This window comes from Rhineura floridana, chromosome 11 (assembly GCF_030035675.1).
Source record: "Rhineura floridana isolate rRhiFlo1 chromosome 11, rRhiFlo1.hap2, whole genome shotgun sequence".
NCBI lineage: Eukaryota > Metazoa > Chordata > Lepidosauria > Squamata > Rhineuridae > Rhineura > Rhineura floridana.
The window spans coordinates 10,537,805-10,558,086 of NC_084490.1; the positions used below are offsets into that span (position 1 = coordinate 10,537,805).

The following is a 20,282-nucleotide window of genomic DNA, read 5'->3' on the forward strand; positions in this document are numbered from 1 at the left end:
ATCCAACACATCAGAATCTGTTAGGTTCAGTAATTTCAGTAGCCATTGTTCTATTATCTCTATTAGTTCCATTTTCCATCTTCCATCTTCAGTAGTCTTGTTAAGTCCAGTAATTTCAATATCCAATCTTCCATTATCAGTATTCCATAATAATCTTGCTGTCAAAGCCATAGTCATATAGTAAGAGTCTGATGGGAATTACCTCTATCCCAAATATTTTCTTGCCATCCATTCTGAATAGGTTGCTGAAATACTGCTGTAAAATCATATCTCTGTTCTTTTTTTCAAAATACACTGGGTCATCTCTTAAAAGTTTTTCCATTGTCACATGGCTGCAGTTAATTCCATAGATTTTCTCTATATTGGGCTCCATCACATCATTCCAGTCCAGAAGATAATCCATGCCATTGATAACTTTATCTCTAGAATCTTCATTAATTTCTTCAGAGATAACATTGAGTTCCAAACAATAGATTTTATTTCTAAAGTCCATAGACTCCAAATCTTGTTCCTGTTCCACGTTTGTTCCAATCTCCGGGATCTCCTCTCTCACAGGGACCCCTATTCCAGTCTCCAGGGTCTCCTCTCTCACAGGGACCCCTGTTCCAATCTCCGGGGTCTCCTCTCTCACAGGGACCCCTTCCAGGGTCACCTCTCTCACAGGGACCCTTATATCTTTAATCTCCTGCTTCATTTTACTCAATTCAATTTTCGTTATCTCAATCTCATCCATTATTTTCTGAAACATAGTTATTTCCAGATTCTCAGCCACTTTCTTAATTGCCATTTTAAAAGAAAAATATAGGAAAACCACTTCTTATTTCAGCAACAATTGGGTTAATACTCCAAACTTGGTGACATCACAGTATAAACAGAGCAGACAGCCTTATCTCTCCAATAGTTAAGTAAACAAAATGCAGTTCCCAGGATCGAAACAATTAATGGCAATCGTCAAGAAACAGATTCGTCAAAATAAAATAGACCAAAAAGAGAGTAGTCTCAAAACAGTATAATATTTTTCAAAATAAAAATCTGGAATAGAAATCCCTCTTCTGTGTATATCTTTAGAATGCAAATCCAGGACAGCTTTTTGCAACAAAAACAGAGATAAGCTATTAATTAGTGCGTAGCAGAGAGAAGTTACGGCTCCCCAGTGAGATGTCAAAAACCGATCAATCTGGCAAATCTCTTTTAAACAGCAACAATTTAAGTCAAGTAAAAGAAAAATATAGAAAGAAGGGTGCTTGCCTGTTAGTGCGTTCTCTCTTAGAAGATAAGATGAACGTTCGCTTTAACAGATAGAGCTTGCTGTTGAAAATCCGTCCCACCTTCGTCGGCTGGACCTCGTCCCATAAATTAATGAGATCTGGTCGTCCCAACAAAAATAGGCTTTGAGGTTAATCTCTTCGTTTCTCCCTACCCGGGAGAAGTTTAATCAGTCAAAAAAAAAAGAAAAAACTGACTGATATATCTGAATAAGCTTCTTTTGAGGCAGGAGCCCGTCTCAAAAGCAGGCACAGGCTAAGTCACCCTTCCCGGAAGTCTATCCACCTCCATTTTTAACCCCAATTACCTCACCTGCCCGAATCCAATGCCAGCCAAACCGGAATCACCACAACCCACCCGGAACAAGCCAAATGAATCAAACCCAAGCAGTATGGAGTAGGCAAAACCAAAGAGATTCTGAAATCAGAAACTCCAAAAAAAAATTCCTACTCAGCCCCCGCAGGCGACTAGCTGAGCCCATACTGACAAGGGAGGGGTGGGTGGGTGCCACAAGGCAAAAAAGGCGCACTCTTAAAGCGGAGCAGGCTATATATAGCCGCTCAAAACCCTTACCCCATTGGTCAAGATACCCCACCTGACCTCTTACAGAATTTCTGGAACCTTCCCGAGCCTTCCTAGAAATAGGGTGTAGGCAAACCCGCCCCTACCAAATGGGCAGGACCGTCATTCTTAGCATTCTCAGCCTGTTTACAATAGCTAGTTGTATTTTTACTCATACCCTGTGATTTTTTTCTCTCTGTCTCCTACGATACATAACACTTGGTCTATCTGAACTGTAAACTATTAAAGGCAGAGATATGGCCTCTGACTACTGTCATATCTCTCTCATTTCCTTCCCCTACCTCCATCCCTTTCTGTCCCTCACACAGCCATACTCTTTTTCTGTTTGTCACTCATTCTACATTCCATCCCACCCCTCCATCTTTTACTTAGTCTTTTCTCACATCAGGTACATAATGAGTATGTGCAGTGGGTAGTATTAGGAACTGCCATTGACTCAAGTTGGCCACAAAAATTTCTATTTAATACAACTCCAAACAATTTACACAACAGTTAGGTAATGGCACATACTACAAGTTCCCCTTGACCTAAGACAACAAGATGCAGTACAAACAGTGAAATATTTCCAGTACAACCACCCTGCAAAGTACCTGTAAAAATATCACTTTCTCATCAAACATTTAAGTCTTTGAAAATAAGCCCACTTGGCAAGCCCACTTGGCGAGCCTGGCCTTTAAAGGTTCCAGTAGATAAAGAGGAAATCCAGTAGATAAAACACACACACTCAACCAGTTGCCCCCTAAATTTCCCTTCCCTTTTTTTCTTCAAAAGCTCTGCTGTGCATTCAAAAGCAGATTATGCACCTCTGAGATGTTTTCCCCTCCCCCATGTCTCTAAAACCTGTTGGCTATTAAACCGAGAAAGCAGAGGGTAAATTTCCACAAGTGAGCTACGTGACTTAGAAGCGAAAGTTGGCAGAGCTCGAGCCATCTTCAAGGACACGTTGCTATGCAACCTAGGCTTGGGCAGCTGGCTTTATCTATATAGAGGGCCAGCAGACACTTGTGAGTGTGGGGTTCGAGGAGTTTGTACAGAGAGAGCTTGTGATATATTGTCAGTAAAGTGACTCTTAAAACTTATTGCTTGTCCGGCTCATTGCTTCAACTGGCATCTAGCCTGTCACTATACTGTTCTGCATCCTGGGCATCTGCTTGCGCCAGATACAACATCCAACAAAACCTATATTCATCTCCTGTGATTTCTTCCCCTTTCTCCTTTCAGACTTAACTTGGCATATCTCTTAGCACACTTCTTCAAGGCTGAAGCCTGGTCTGCAAATACTTTCATATCTCTCACATATCCTTTGTCCACAGCTTGGAAAAGTTACTTTTTTAAACTACAACTCCCATCAGCCCCAGCCAGCATGGCCACTGGATTGGGCTGATGGGAGTTGTAGTTCAAAAAAGTAACTTTTCCAAGCTCTGCCTTTGTCCACCCTAATATAATATTAGTTCAATTCTTCCTTCTTATTAGCTGTCCCCGGTTGTTCAGGTCCTGCCTCAGCAAAATTATATAACATTTTGGAGCGAAGATACAGCCCAGAAACCCAAAACTGGAGGCTAAGATGGAGAAGATCTCCACAGCCACCATTAATTTCCCTTTGGTACTCAAGTATGTTGGAACAAAGGACAGCCATACACTGCAAAAGACCAACATGCTGAAAGTGATAAACTTAGCTTCATTAAAACTGTCCGGCAACTTCCTAGCTAGGAAAGCCACAATAAAGCTGATAATAGCCAAAAATCCCATGAAGCCCAGGACACAGTAAAACATCATAGCTGAACCTTCATTGCATTCCAGTACAATTTCTTTAGAAACTGAATGCATTTCGAAGTCTGGGAATGGTGGAGAAGTTGTCAACCAGATAATACAAATAGTGGCTTGAATAAGGGAGCAGGAAAGAACAATGGAGTTGGCCAATTCATTCCCCAACCATTTCCTCATCCTGGACCCTGGCTTAGTGGCCATGAAAGCTAGAACCACCATGGTGGTTTTGGCCATTCTTGTAGAAACAGCCACTGAGAAGATGATGCCAAAAGCAGTTTGTTGAAGAAGGCATGTCAGCTTTTTAGGTTGACCAATGAACAGCAGAGCACAAAGGAATGAGAACAGAAGGGAGATGAGGAGAGTGTAAGTGAGGTTCTGGTTGTTGGCTTTGACTATGGGAGTGTCCTAGTGCTTAATGAAGATCCCCAGCACAAAAGCTGTGATGACAGAAAAGGAGAGAGCAAAAGTGGCCAAAATGATCCCCAAAGGTTCTCAGTAAGATAAGAAGGTTATTTCCTTTGGAAGGCATCCATCCCAATTATTGTTTGGATATTGATTTCTTGGGCATTCTCAACAATCATCCATGTCTTAAAGAGAAAAGAGAGCTTTCTATACCTGGAAACATAAGTATTGAAACATAAGTATGTGCTATATATTGAAACATAAGTATGTGCTATAAGATAGACTACACACATCACAATGGTATCATTATCATCATTATATCCTGCCCTTATTCCCAAAGGAGCCCAGGGCAACAAACACATCTACAACACAATATTTTAACAGTAAAAAGCTAATAAAAAACCTTCGAAAATCACAGTTAAAACATTCTAAAAACATTTGCAGATAAAAAAACATTCTTCTGTCCAGTGATCTCTCGGTAGACAGCAACAGTCTTCTACAGCTCTTCAATGCCTGGGTAAACAGCAATATTTTCAAATTCTTCCTAAAAGTTAATGATGATAGAGATGTCCCTCACCAGGGAGGGCATTACACAAATCAACTCCCACCTCCTTCAGTTGCTCCAGAAGAACACCATGGTCAGTTGTGTTAGAAGCATCTGAGAGATCAAGGAGAACCAACAGGCTCACATTACCTCTGTCTTTCTCCTGATAAAGCTAATCAATCAGGGCAACCAAGGCTGTTTCAGGGCTAAAAACCAGGCCAGAAATCAGAATGGATCTAGATAATCTGCTTCCTCCAGGCATACCACCAGTACAGTGTGCCTTCTTACAATGCAAACAATTAAAAAAATATATACATATTAAAATGAATTTCTCATATGTGCAGACTGAATAATACTTTATAGCATGAATAAATAGTGCAAATTACATTTCTTACCTTTCTGATCTGCAAACTTTCCTTCCGGACATGAGAAGCAATTGTAGCAGCAAAATGGCTCCCCTTCCTTCTTCATCTTGTTGTAACCTAAATGGCAATGATCATTACACATAGAAAGAGGTTGTATCTGTTCCATGAATTTAAAAGACAGAGAAAGGAATGAGAGTTTGCATGTTATTGGGCCATTTATGAATAAGTAAGGTTGATGCTGGTATTGCATATTGACACTGTTTTTTGAGAGCACCTCCTATTCAACCACCACCACTTTAAATTTTGAAACCTCCAACATTATTGTAGTTATGTTGCCTTCATGATCACTGAAATAATTGCTGCTTTGGGAGGTAAGGCCAGCCCTTCCATTAGGTGGAGTGAGGCAGTCATCTGAGGTGACAGATGTTTGGGGCCAGTAGCTCTCCTGGGCATTCACTGCTGTTGCTGACCTCAGAGCTGTGTATGACACACCACCTGCTATGCACTTCCTAAGCTACCCGGACCCCTTGATCTCTATTTAGGTGTGGTAGATGTTGTTGAAGTACCCTTGTTGAAGTAAGATTAAGCCACCATTACAGTCAGCTTCTGTGCAAGGAACTGAAGGACACCATCTTGTCTTTTTGCCTCAAATGTCTGGTTCAACCCTACCTAGAGGTACTTTATGTCTGTGCAATGGTCATGGATCTCCTCAGTAACATCTAGTTTAATCATGAGAGATAGCTGTTCCAGTATTCAAATAGTGAACCCAGCAGAATTGGGAGTAAATTAAGCTTACATTCTGTAAGCAGAGATGTTTATTCCTACAAGAAATATGGCCTTAAGCTGTATGGTATGTTCCAGTGGGTGATATATCCCTGGAACCTCCATACACAAGCATAGCATCTGTTCTCGGCTCCAGAGTGCTGTCTCTGTTGTAGACTACCATGTGTTTGAACAGCTAGACACACCTGAAATTATGAAGTCTATTTTTGTACTTATGAAGTACAACAAACAATTGGATCCACAGAAGATTCCTACATCAAAGCAAGTTTCTCTGGATCCAACCCCAAGTGCACTAGATTCAGCCCTTTCGTAGTTTTCCATAATCCAAAGCAAGAGAACTATACATTTAAATTATTTGCGTCTATCTGTACATGTTTTAGCTTTTAACATCTAAAGCCATGCATGGAAACCAAATGCACAGACCAAACCATTCCATCTGTACCCCATACCTGATGCAATTTGCATTTTAAAAAAGCCCAGCACTTAGATGTAAAGACTCATTTAATGTCACATTGTTTTTGCTTGGTGTTACCATGGGGAACAGAGGAAAGCAGACAATTATTTTCCTCTGTAATAATCAAATTAGGTATGATTACTACTTACTATCTGCAAATCTTTAGAGTATTCCAGTGGATACTAGAAAAACTACACAACAAGATTGGTGGATGTTATCAATAGTCCCTCTGCCATTCTGAACTCTAGGGCTAAAGATGCCTCCATATGTCTGCTCACTGATACTTGACACAAAATAATCAGAGCCATGCTTCAGCCAAGTGAGTTGAAATTCATGTTGGGGAGTGAAATTGGGTTGACAATATGGGAACAAGTGAAGTGGTATCAACAACAAAGAGTGTCACATAAAATTATGACATTTGGAATGATGATAACAATACTGTGGCCTCAGGTAGAGTGCAGAATTCCTGTTGCTAAATGTAATGTGAGCAGTCTTCCTATAATTCACAAGTATTATCATCCAGGACAGTTCCTCATTGCTGGTGTCCTTTCCCAGATCTATATTTTCTCAGATCCAGTATGCTTTGAAATGCATCCTTCTCAGCAACTGCTTAATGAGCTCATGTAAGTCTTAATCCTTCAAGATTTTATTCCCTGGTAGGAAGATCCTTTGCATTAGATTTACCTTTGGTGGGGCTGGGATAGTCTGCCATGGCAATATTATCTTCCTGAATGTTCAGAGAATGAATGAATGAATGAATGAATGGTTATCTTCCTCCTCAGAAAGAGAGCCTAACATTGTTGATGCTACATTAATTCTTTTAAAAAATCCCCACTGTTCCCTCACAAAATGTGTAGTGGATGGGCAATGGAGCCTTGGTGGTGTTGGGATGTAGTTTGGAGAAGTCAGCAATCAAGTTCTGTATTACAAGTGTCTTCACACACTTCAGGATTATAGCTATACAATCTATTGTTTTGCAATGTAGTTGTTGAATTAAATGTTGAATTAAATGGAGCAAATATATTCTGAGTGTGAAACAGATGCACTATGATGCAAGCTTTAACTCTGATTCCAGGGTAGTGACTCAGAACTATCAGCATATTCTGGCCTTAGAATATGCAGTGAAAGAGATAAATGAAAATCCCCAGATCTTACCCAACATCACACTGGGCTTCCACATCTACAATAGTTATTTCACTGCAAGCTGGACCTACCTTGCTTCAGTAGAGCTTCTCTCCACACGGGTCAAATCAGTCCCAAACTATAAATGTGATAGTCAGAACAATCTGATAGTAGGCATTGGAGGTCCGGATTCTGAGATTGGACTCCACATGGCAACTATTCTGAACATATACAAGATTCCACAGGTAAGATGTGCACATGCATTTTGGGAGCTGAGCATTCTCAAACTTGTTGGAATGTAGATTGGATGTCAGTTGGTGTTTGAGCATTACAATTCTATCAATAAATCAGTAAACACATACTGACATTTCTGTCTCCTCTTCTCTTTTTGTTTGTTTGTTATTTTCTTTAGCTTACATATGGATCTGCTCCACTGATGAAAGATAAAACCCATGGAGCCTTCTTCCATCGGATGTTCCCAAACATTGATCATCAATATAAGGGGATTCTTCAATTACTACTGCATTTCCAGTGGATGTGGATAGGGGTGCTTTATCTGGATGGTGACAGTGGAGAAAATTTTGTACAGAATGTGCTTCCACTATTTTCCCAGAGAGGCATCTGCTTTGACGTCATAGGAAAATTCACAACAATGGCTTTTTACAGTGAAATTAACAATGCAATACAGGAGGCAACAGAAACATTGAAGGTAGTCATGGGAAGCACTGCCACTGCATTTTTCCTACATGGTGAAATCCATTCCATTTTAAGTTTGAGAAATATACTTCAGTTATCGGAATATCACAATACACCACTAAAAGCAAAAGTCTGGATTATGACAGCACAGATGGATTTTGCATCATATGCCATTCAAAGAAATTTGGACTTAAACTTCCTGCATGGTTCTGTGTCCTTTGCAATGCACTCAAAGGAAGTGTTTGGATTTCAGAAATTTATCCAGGTCAGAAATCCTATCTCAGAAGAGGAAGATGGCTTTATTGATGACTTTTGGGAACAGGCATTTAACTGTTTGTTCCCCATCTCCAGGTTAGAGAAGATATCTCAAAACATCTGCACTGGGGAGGAGCAAATAGAGACTCTTCCTGGGTCTGTATTTGAAATGAGCATGACCAGCCACAGCTACAGCATCTACAGTGCTATTCATGCTGTGGCCCATGCTTTGCAGTCCATGTGGTCATCCCAGCTCAAACACAGAGAGATTGTGGATGGAGGAACATGGGACCCATGGCAGGTAACATCCTAAGCAGATAAATGCAAGAGATCTTATAATATCCCTGGTCAAAATAACAGATCCTACTCTATGTTGATCTCTCTCTCTACCTGGAAAAAGTATAGAGAGCGACAATTTCATTATTAACAGTGACCAATCACAAAGCAACATAGGTGAGAACTTTGAGAGGCACTTCAGATTTGTACAGAGTTGAATACTACTGTAAGAGCAAGTCCAGTAGAGACATCTAGAACATTGTCTGTCCCATGCATACTGAATCTGTTTCAATTATTGCAGCCTGAGGATGTGGACAAGCTGCTCGAAGAAGTGTAGCCATCTACCTGACCCCTTGCCTATCTTGGCTTCTTAGAGCTAGCCATAGGGAGTGGGCAGGGTGGGTCCAGGGAGTGATTAATACTTTATTAGAGGAGGGGGAGGCACTATCGGCCCTGAACGAGGTGGTGATGCGTCCCCTTCTTAAGAAGACCTCCTTAGACCCAGAACTATTAAAAAAACCTATTGCCTAGTTTCAAATATCCCCTCTTTGGGCAAGTTGCTCAAGATGGTGATAGTGATCCAGCTTCAAAGATGCTTGGAGAAAACTGATTACTTGGATCCATTCCAGTCTGGCTTCAGGCCAGCCCCTGGCACTGAAACTGCCTTGGTCGCCCTTGCTGATGACATCAGTTGGGAGGGAGACAGGGGGAGTGTGATTCTGCTTGTTCTCCTTGATCTCTCAGCAGCTGCTGATATTGTTTATCACTTCTGGAGTGTCTCAGGAAGGTGGGAATTGGGGGCATTGTGGTTCCACTGTGCTTGGGGATATCAGTGGTTCCATTCATACCTCCAGGGCCACATCCAAAAAGGAGTAGTAGTAGTAGTAGTAGTAGTAGTAGTAGTAGTAGTAGTAGTAATAGATGTAGGGGAACATTTCAAACTTCCAGAGCACTGAATTTAAAGTGGCCAACTTCAAAACAGACTACAACATGTATTATAATTAATGGGGAAGTTTAGCTTTACTATCAGCTTTGCACCCATATACACTTCTGTGTAGATACTGGCCTATGTATCCAATGTAGAATACAGAACGGCATTGCTGGCAGATGATAGCACACATTGTGTTGAAAGACAAGCAAGTGAATGACCTTGTGCTGTTGTAGCTGACATTAGTAGGATATGTAATAGGAGGGCTGTGCACTGGCTCTGGATGAAACCTGGATCCTGAACTGAATCAGGCCAATTCAGGTCAACTCAGGAGCAGCTTAAGGCAGCCTGAATCATACTGGGTAGGATCAGATTCATCTGGAGTGATCCGGGGATGTCAAAAGGGAGTGGTCTGATGGTGAGGTGCATCTCCTTCTCCCCCTTCCCAACTGCATATTTAATCAGAATTTAAAACCATAATTAAACATGCAGTTGGTAGAATGAGGCCCGAATGCACATTGGGTCAGCCTCGGATCATACAAGCAGGGCCAGTTCTAAAGGGCGGCCAGGTGGGGCACTGGCCCGATGTCCCCTGGAGTTACAGGGGGGCCCTCAGCTGCGCCTCCGCTCCCCTTCCACGATCCACGCCCCCCACCAACCTGTCTGCTGTCTTTTACCATTGCCCTTAACAAAGATGGCAGCTGCAGTTTCCCTAAGGTACTGAAGCCCCTGCCGCCATCTTAGTTGATGGCAGAGATGTGCACGTGTAGCATGCATGCGTGCCATCAACAAAGATGGTGGTGCAGGCGTCATCCCCTTAGGGAAACCGTGGCCACCATCTTCATTAAGGGCAATGGTAAAAGACAGCAGACAGGTAGGTGGGGGGGCGTGTGTGTGTGTGTGTGCATGCACACACACACACACACACACGCCGGGGCCCAGGGCAAGCTGATGCCCAAGGGCCCTGGCATGCCTGGAGCCGGCCCTGCATACAAGCTTTGGTCAGAGCTTCCCTGAAGAGCTGGATTGAGTCCTGAATTGCATTGGGGTGCATTGCATGCACAGCTCTATGTAGTAGTGTTGCCTGAGTAGATATGGGGAAAGAATCTACTAGTACCTGTTTTAAATTTGGCAGCTCTCTCTAAGCAAGAACTGGTCTATCATCCAACCCCATTTAAATTTCACTTGATACTGGAAGATTCTTGATCAGATACTTGATCAGAAGATTCCAGAGCCAACCTGGAAGAGTGCCAAGACTTTTTGGAGACTTCCAATGGGGTGTGTTCCAGGACAGATGACCAGAGGGATATACAAAGAAACATACACATTTGAAATTCTGAATTAGATCACTAAGATCATCTTAAGGAAAAGAAATAGTAAAATTGTACATTTTTATATATATAAAGGATCATTAAACATAGTCCTAAAATCTGTAATTTAAACCTTATTGTATATTTGTATTAATTTATTTCTTTCTTTTTTTCAATTTAGCTCCACCACTTTCTGAGAAGGGTGTCATTTAACAACAGTGCTGGGGAAACAGTTTCCTTCAATCAGAATGGGGAATTAGAAGCCGGATTCGATATTATAAATTGGGTGACATTCCCAAACCAATCTTTTCACAGAGTCAGAATTGGAAAGACAGACCCAGAGGCTCCTTCAGACGAAGTGGTCACTTTTTATGGTGATGCCATCATTATTTGGCCCCACAAGTTCAACCAGGTAGGTTCCAAAAGGTATTTAAGGGTGGATCAAATCATTTCCCCAAGGTTCAAGATGTTCTTCACTGGTGAAGAGTCAAATACTGTAGCTCAGTCATTATGACACCTCATGCATTATATAAGGAGGCTTCATGCCTTGAAGGGCTAGTGGGGCCAGGATGTTGGAGCTGCCCAAGATCTTGTGTGACTCCCTAGTTCTGTCTCCAGTGTCCACATAGTTGTGCAAGTGTTGGCCTATGCACATAGGCATCTATATGTGAACGTTTCCATATAATCTACAATCTTGTGAGCAGGAAGCTTGCTCATGAACATTAAAGAGTCTGTGGTGTGGCTTCTCCTTAAAAAGCCACCCTGGAACCAATGTTGTATAACAATTACTAGCCAGTTGCCAATACCACACGAAATATATTAAGAAAATATGAGTAACCTCGTCTATATAGGCTTATGTAAAAAGAATAATTTTACCGCTTATCTCATGAATGTAAGAAAGTACTGGACAAATGTATCTTATGCCTATTAGGATTGAAATAGTCTGAAAGAGAATCCACGTAACACAACACTCTAATACCAGATACCATCTTATCAGGAGGTTTGTTCTGCACAATATAGGAAATGGACCTTTAGCCTGGCAGCGCCTAGCCTGTGGAATTCCCTCCCTTTGAATATTAGGCAGGCGCCATCTCTGCTATCTTTTCAGTGCCTATTGAAGACCTTCCTCTTTCAACAAGCCTTTTAAGTTGAGACCTGTCCTAGTCTGCATCTGTGTCAGAATTGTTTAATATGTTTTAATAAAGTTTTAACCCTTTTAAAGGTTGCTTTTAAAATGTTTGTAATGCTGTTTTATTTTAATGTATTTTAAGATCTGTTTTTATGAAGTTTTAAAGTTTTTTAGTGCTTTGTTTGCCGCCCTGGGCTCCTGCTGGGAGGAAGGACTGGATACAAATTAAATAAATAAATAATAAATAATGCATCTACTGCCCCTTTAGCAAGATTTTTTTTTACTGAAAGTCAGTTTTGCAACTAATATTCCAAAGACTGGAAAGTAGTTTATCTACCAACTTCCAATTCCTTGCGATTTCCTTGTGTGCAGCCAACAACATAAAAGAGACTATAGATTTGCTTGCTAGATCTTCATTAGCCCCTTCCCAAATATGAAGAAGGGCCAATTGTGGGCTTAACTGTGCATCTTGTTTAGGCTTCATCTTGGGGCTGAATTGACCTTGGTTGCCATAATGGATTACCTGTATTGGGAGAGAAATAGGGGGAAATGTGACCCTGTTACTATTAATTGATCTCTCAGTGGATTTTGATACCATTGACCATGGTATCCTCCTGGACTGAGTGTGTTCGACTGGTATCAGAGGCATTGTACTAAAGTGGTTCCATTCCTACCTGTGTGGTCAAATCCAGAGAGTAAGACTGGGGAAATGATCTTCAGCTTCCTGGCACCTCTGCTATGGGCTTCCACAGGGCACTATTTTGTCTCCAATACTATTTAACATTTATATGAAGCTACTGGGAGCAGTTATTAGCAGTTTTGGAGTACAGTGCCATCAGTACACTGATGACACACATCTCTACTTCTCCATACTATCTGAATCAGGAATGACTGTGCAAGCTTTTGACCAGTGTCTTATTGCAGTGATGGACTGGATGAGGGCCAATAAAACTGAGTTTGAATTCTGGGAAATGAAGACTCTGTGGGTAGGTGGTTCCTACATTCAGAAGACAGGCTAGTTCTGCATTCCCTCTAAAGAAGCAGTTACATAGGTTGGGGGATATTCCTGGATACGTCTTTGTCATTAGAGACCGAAGTGACCTCATAGCTAAGAGGGCCTTTGACCAGCTCCATCTGGTACTCCAGCTTCAGCCATATCTGGGATTACTTGGTCACTGTTGTTGTTGTTGTTATGTGCCTCCAAGTCGACTACGACTTATGGCGACCCTATGAATCAGTGACCTCCAAGAGCATCTGTCATGAACCACCCTGTTCAGATCTTGTAAATTCAGGTCTGTGGCTTCCTTTATGGAATCAATCCATCTCTTGTTTGGCCTTCCTCTTTTTCTACTTTCTTCTGTTTTTCCCAGCATTATTATCTTTTCTAATTAATCATGTCTTCTCATTATGTGTCCAAAGTATGATAACCTCAGTTTCATCATTTTAGCTCCTAGTGATAGTTCTGGTTTAATTTGTTCTAACACCCAATTATTTGTCTTTTTCGCAGTCCATGGTATCCACAAAGCTCTTCTCCAACACCACATTTCAAATGCGTTGATTTTTCTCTTATCCGCTTTTTTCACTGTCCAACTTTCACATCCATACATAGAGATTAGGAATACCATGGTCTGAATGATCCTGACTTTAGTGTTCAGTGATACATCTTTACATCTGAGGACCTTTTCTAGTTCTCTCACAGCTGCCCTCCCCAGTCCTAGCCTTCTTCTGATTTCTTGACTATTGTCTCCATTTTGGTTAATTACTGTGCCAAGATATTGATCATCCTTGACAAGTTCAATGTCCTCATTGTTAACTGTAAAGTTGCATAAATCTTCTGTTGTCATTACTTTAGTCTTTTTGAGGTTCAGCTGTAGTCCTGCTTTTGTGCTTTCCTCTTGAACTTTCATCAGCATTCGTTTCAAATCATTACTGGTTTCTGCTAAGAGTATGGTATTGTCTGCATATCTTAAATTATTGATATTTCTCCCTCCAATTTTCACACCTCCTTCTTCTTGGTCCAATCCTGCTTTCAGTATATGTTCTGCGTATAGATTAAACAAATAGGGTGATAAAATACACCCCTGTCTCACACCCTTTCCGATGGGGAACCAATCAGTTCCTCCATATTCTGTCCTTACAGTAGCCTCTTGTCCAGAGTATAGGTTGTGCATCAGGACAATCAGATGCTGTGGCACTCCCATTTCTTTTAAAGCATTCCATAGTTTTTCATGGTCACACAGTCAAAGGCTTTGCTGTAATCTATAAAGCACAGGGTGATTTTCTTCTGAAATTCCTTGGTCCGTTCCATTATCTGACATATGTTTGCAATATGATCTCTGGTACCTCTTCCCTTTCTAAATCCAGCTTGGACGTCTGGCATTTCTCGCTCCATATATGGTAAGAGCCTTTGTTGTAGAATATTGAGCATTACTTTACTTGCATGGGATATTAAGGCAATAGTTCAATAATTACTGTATTCCCTGGGATCCCCTTTCTTTGGAATTGGGATGTATATGGAACGCTTCCAGTATATACTGCACTCACTGTATATGGGGATGGCCTTAGGTTTGGTCTGGAAGCTCTACCTGGTGTACTACAACATGTGACATCTCTGTTACAGTATCTGCATTGGCTGCCCATATCCTACTAGGATCAAGGCTCTTGTTTTGGTGTTCCCTATAAATTTTGGTCATCTTCAGTTTCTTATGTTAGATATATAATAACATAAGTTATAGAAAAGTAAATTAAAGGAATTAGACATGTAGTATTAAAAAGAAGCCTCTGGTTAAAATGTTCCTTTCCCCCTTTGGATTGTATTTACCTTCATGTGAAGGCAATGTTCCTAGTGAAATATTGTCATGTGATAAGTCCAGGTGTTCCGCCAACAAGTGCTTGTGTCTGAGAGAAATGAGGCAGATTTGAAGCAGCAGAGAACAGTATCAGATGTATGGTGTAGGATTAGAACTCACATGCACGTTGGGAGATATAGTAGAGCTGATAGTTTACTTTGGATGTGAATATGCAAAGCCTAGGCTGAGATAAGCAAATGCTATAGAAACCAGACAGCCATAGAGATTGGGGCCAGTTGTCTCTGACACTGACCAAAGACAGAAAAGAACATCTGCTCTGGGTATAGAGATCCACACATGCCATGGGTGAGAATATTCCTTTACTGAGGTGAAGTGAAATATACTTTGAAATGTAACGTAAGTGTACATCCCCTATGTTTGTGCTATTGAGGACTGTTCCGGTGTATGGCTGTCCACTTGCAACTGCTAATATGTGTGTTATACTGTATGTTTATAATAAATAGAAATCAATAAGGGTTTCCATTGTTGATCTTACCATTTTTTACCTGAGACATCTGTAGACCTGAGGAGGCTCTCAGGTAGGATCTCCACCTACTTGGTTTACCTGGTCAGACCTAACTGCTGACAAAAACTGTGGGATCTTAGGTGCCCACAAAGTTTGTCATATAAGTTATATGGGTAGATACAGAAAAAGGGGAGATGCAAGAATCTTCAATCTTGTCCACTGCTTCACAGATGGAGATGGTTTGAGGTGTCTCATTCTTATACAAAGCCTTGAAAAAGTTGGGTGTAGGATACCTTAGGGACTGCCTTGAGCCTGTATATCCCAATCTGATCGCTGGGATCATAAGAGGAGGGCTGTAACTTGCCCTCCTGTTGCATAGGCCTGACTGGCTTCAACAAGAAGTTGGACATTTAGTGTTGCTGTTCCTATTCTATTGACCACTCTTTCAGCAGAGATTTAGCAGGCAGCCTCACTTTAGACTTCCAGGTGTCTCTTGAAGACTTCTTTGTGCTGGCAGGGCTATGCAGTTGTTTATTTTATTTTATTAGTAGCCATTCATGTTTAATGATTGTTGTGTATTGTTTTTAAATGTTTTTATATGGCAGTATACCACCCTGATGTTTTGCAAGAGTGTGGGATATAAATACTTTTATAAATAAGTAAACAAACAAACATGCTGCTTAGAGAGTGGTCAGAGTGGGTTAACATTTATGCTCTATCACCCAGAACATATTTACTTAATGCTAAAACATTCTCTTTTTTCATTCATCAACAGGCAAGGCCGCTTTCTCTATGTAATGACAAATGCCATTCAGGCTACAGTAGGACAAAAATGGAAGGGAAGCCATTTTGCTGCTATGATTGTGTTCCATGTCCAGAAGGGAAGATTTCAAACAAAAAGGGTAAGATACTCTGTTATATTGGAAATGGAGCAGCAGATCCATTTTATGGTGTATGGATTTTCCTAACTTTTACATAACACTAACATTTCCATAGATTAGAATTATTTCCTTATTTATTTGAATGTATTACCTGCCCTTCATCCTAAGGTCCCAGGGCAGATTACGACAATTTAAAATACATCCTTAAAAACAACTTTAAAACTTGTTGTTGTTGTTGTTATGTGCCTCCAAGTCGACTACGACTTATGGCGACCCCATGAATCAGTGACCTCCAAGAGCATCTGTCATGAACCACCCTTTAAAACTTACAATCACAAAAATAGGGTGGGTCCTAAAAATAAACATATCTGGCATCTGAAGTAAAGGCCAGCATAAAGAGGTGCTTTCAGCATTTGCTGAAAATTGTACAGTAAAGTTGACAGACACATCTCTGTGGAGACAGAGTTGCACAACTTAAGGTCTGCCACAGATAATACCCTCTCCTGGACTACTGACACGGTTGTGGGACTGAATCGGCCTTTGTTGCCCTGATGGATGACCTTTATCGGGAGAAGGACAGGGGGAGTGCAACCCTGTTACTCTTACTTGGTCTCTTGGAGGTTTTTGATACCATTGACCATGGTATCCTTCTGGGCTGACTTGGTGAAATGGGTATCAGAGACACTGTTTTACAGTGGCTGCTATCCTATCTCCAGGGTCATTTTCAGAGAATAGCATTGGGGAATTGTCTTTCAGCCCCCTGGCAGTTGTGCTGCGGGATGCCACAGGGTGCCATCTTGTCCCCAGTGCTGTTTAAAATCTATATGTTAGGTTATATATCAGGAGGTTTGGGATGAGGTGTTAGCAGTATGCTGACAATACCCACTTCTATTTCTCTGTAACATCTGAATCAGGAGAGGCCGTGCAAGCCCTGGACCACTGCCAGGAGTTAGTGGTGGGCTGGATGAGGGCCAATAAACTGAGTCTGAAGACTAGCAAGATGGAGGCACTGTGGGTTGGTGGTTCCCGAGTTCGGATAACTGGTCAGTTGCCTGCTTTGGATTGGGTCGTACTACCTCTGAAAGAGCAGGCCTGTAGTCTAGGGGTGCTCCTGGATCCATCTTTGTTGATAGGGGCCCAGTTGACTTCAGTGGCTAGGAGTGCCTTTTACCAGCTTTGGCTGGTAAGACAGCTGCAGCTGTTTCTGGACCAGGATAGCCTGACCACAGTTGTCCATGAGCTGGTAACCTCCAGGTTGGATTACTGTAATGCACCATATGTAAGGTTGCCATTGAGGCTAGTCCAGAAGCTGCAGCTGGTCCAAAACATAGTGATGCAACTGCTCACTGGGGCAGGGTATTGCCAACATGTCAACCCACTGCTGAAAGAATTGCACTGGCTGCCTATTAGCTACACGCGTGCATTGCTGCCATCAACCAAGATGGCGGTAGATGCTTCAGCCCCTTAGGGAAACCTCGGCTGCCATCTTGATTGATGGCAAACCTGCGCGTGCAGTGTGCACAGCCACAAAAAAGCAGAAAGGTAGGTGAAGTGGGGGGGATGGGATGGGATAGGACGGCGGGCGGCTCAGAAGCTTCTGTCCTGTAATCCTTCCTGCGGCTGTTTCCGCGGATCGTAGGGTAAGGGGTTTGAGAAAAATATTGCCTAAGAGGAGAAGGGGGGCCCAAACACCAATCAGCCTAGGGACCCTCCTCAGCTTAATCCGGCCCTTCCTGTAAGACCATCTTACCCTTATATACCCAGTCGATCACTGTGCTATACAGATGAGGGCCTCCTGCAGATACCATCTTATCAGTAGGTTTGTTCCATACAACATAGGAAGCAGACCTTTAGTGTACTGGCACCTACCCTTTGGAATTCCCTCTCCTTACATATTAGACAGGCACCATCTCTGTTATCTTTTTGACACCTACTGAAGACCTTCCTCTTTCAACAAGCAGTAGACCTTTGTCACCCTGATGGATGACCTTTATTGGGAGAAGGACAGGGAGAGTGCGACCCTGTTATTCTTACTTGTTTTCTTGAAGGCTTTTGATATCCTTCTGGGCTGTCTGAATTTTAGAGTGTTTTTAGTGATTTTGTTTGCTACCCTGTGCTTCTGCTGGGAGGAAGGGCAGAATATAAATTTAATTAATTAATTAAATCATATAACCACTGACATCATCATTGGACTATGTAACTCACTTTTCTATCCACTTTGGGTCCCCAGATGTTGTTGGACTAGAACTCCAATTGTCTTTGGCCGCCGGCTAAACTGGTTGGGATTGATGGGAGCTGTAGTCCAACAACAGCTGTTGGCTCAAGGTTGAAGAATAGTGATGTAACTGAATAAGACATGACTATAACTTTAAAAAGAATGAAAAGTATCAAGATAAAATACAAGCAGAGAACCCCACTTGGTGATATTCAGGGAGGGAAGCAACCTTCATTAATCAGATATGCTTCTCTGAGTCACAGGAGTCTAAACTCTCTGGTTTCTTCTGAAACATCCCAGAGTGGGATGGCTGCAAGCTTTCACTTCAGATTGTGAACTAGCCACCCTCCTTCATGTATCAAGGCTTAATTAATGCATACACTATAAACACAGGACTGCCAGTTCTCAAATCAATTGTTTTCTTTTTCAGATATGGATGACTGTGTTCAATGCCCAGACAATCAGTATCCAAACAATAACCAGAATTTTTGTATTCCAAAAGTTACAACCTTTTTGTCTTATGAAGAACCTCTGGGGATCACATCAGCTATTTCGACTCTTTGCTTTTCTTGCATCACAGTTTTGGTGCTTGTAATCTTCATTAAGCATCAAGAGACTCCCATAGTCAAGGCAAACAACCGGAATGTCACTTACACTCTCCTCATTTCCCTCCTGTCCTCCTTCCTTTGTGTTTTGCTATTCATTGGGCAACCTGAGAAGATGACATGTCTCCTTCGACAAGTTGCTTTTGGTGTGATCTTCTCAGTGGCTCTTTCTTGCCTACTGGCTAAAACCTCCATCGTAGTTCTAGCTTTCATGGCCACCAAGCCAGGGTCCAAGATGAGAAAATGGATGGGGAAAACACTGTCCATCTCTATCATTTTTTCCTGCTCACTGTTTCAAGCCGCAATCTGCATTGTGTGGCTGACAACCTTTCCCCCATTCCCAGACTTTGACATGCACTCAATAACTAAAGAAATTGTGCTAGAATGTAATGAAGGTTCAACTTTCATGTTTTACTCTGTCCTTGGTTTTATGGGTCTCCTGGCCACTGTTAGCTTTACTGTGGCTTTCCTAGCTAGGAAGTTGCCAGACAGTTTTAATGAAGCCAAATTTATCACTTTCAGCATGCTGGTCTTCTGCAGTGTTTGGCTGTCCTTTGTTCCAACCTACCTGAGCACCAAGGGGAAATATATGGTAGCTGTGGAGATCTTCTCCATCTTATGCTCCAGTGCTGGATTACTTGGTTGCATCTTTATCCCCAAATGCTATATTATGGTCATGAAGCCTGAGCTGAATAAGAAGGAGCAGCTAATAAGGAGAATGCATTAAAGAATTATGAAAGAATGTAATAATATTTGGCCTTTATCTAGCAAATGTTAGTCATTATTACATGTTTGTCAGTATTTGATGTTAGATTAGGTGTGACTGCCTTCCTTTGTTGTTGCACTGAGATCCAATCATGTCTGAGTTTACTGTTCTTAACATATCTATTTATCAGACTGTTTAATTATGCTCTCATTAGAGTAAATATAATAAAAACATTAACTTGAATTCACTAGTGGACCTAAAAAGAATGTATCATTACATTATTAGGAAGCTGTCTTGTACTGAGTCAGACCATTGATTTGTCTGGTTCAGTATTATCTATGCTGACTTTCAGTAACTCTCCAGGGTTTCAGACAGGGGACAGTATACTAATGCCAAGAGTTTGGGAAACAAACAGGACAAACTTGAACTCTTAATATGGAAGAGTAAATATGACATGATAGATATAACTGAAACTTGATGGGATGACTCCCATGACTGGAGTGCAGCAACTGAAGGATATAACTTCTTCAAAAAAGGGGGGAATATAAAGGGAGGTGGAGTTGCAATATATGTTAAAATATATATATCCCTGCACAGAAATACAGGAGGATGACCTTGGTAACTCCACCGAGAGTAAAAAATGAAATGGACTGCCTTCAAGCTGATCCCGACTTATGGGGG

At 41.5% G+C, this 20,282-nt stretch overlaps 1 protein-coding gene across 1 annotated transcript; it reads left to right on the forward strand.

Annotated features, from left to right (window-relative positions):
- Nucleotides 1-7,479: 7,479 nt before the first annotated feature.
- LOC133367324 (vomeronasal type-2 receptor 26-like) lies at nt 7,480-19,622 on the forward strand. Its single transcript, XM_061591426.1, has 5 exons — nt 7,480-7,530; nt 7,698-8,537; nt 10,932-11,162; nt 15,970-16,096; nt 18,721-19,622. The coding sequence occupies exons 1-5, from the start codon at nt 7,495-7,497 to the stop codon at nt 19,620-19,622; spliced, it is 2,136 nt and encodes a 711-aa protein (XP_061447410.1). The 5' UTR covers nt 7,480-7,494.
- The last annotated feature ends 660 nt before the right edge of the window (nt 19,623-20,282 follow it).

What these genes read in the sequence shown, in the direction of transcription:
- LOC133367324 (XM_061591426.1), top strand. Translation starts at nt 7,495, where the DNA reads ATGGCAACTATTCTGAACATATACAAGATTCCACAG. An exon ending in GAACATGGGACCCATGGCAG is followed by an intron (nt 8,538 to 10,931) that starts GTAACATCCTAA and finishes TTTTCAATTTAG; the next exon opens with CTCCACCACTTTCTGAGAAG. An exon ending in GGCCCCACAAGTTCAACCAG is followed by an intron (nt 11,163 to 15,969) that starts GTAGGTTCCAAA and finishes ATTCATCAACAG; the next exon opens with GCAAGGCCGCTTTCTCTATG.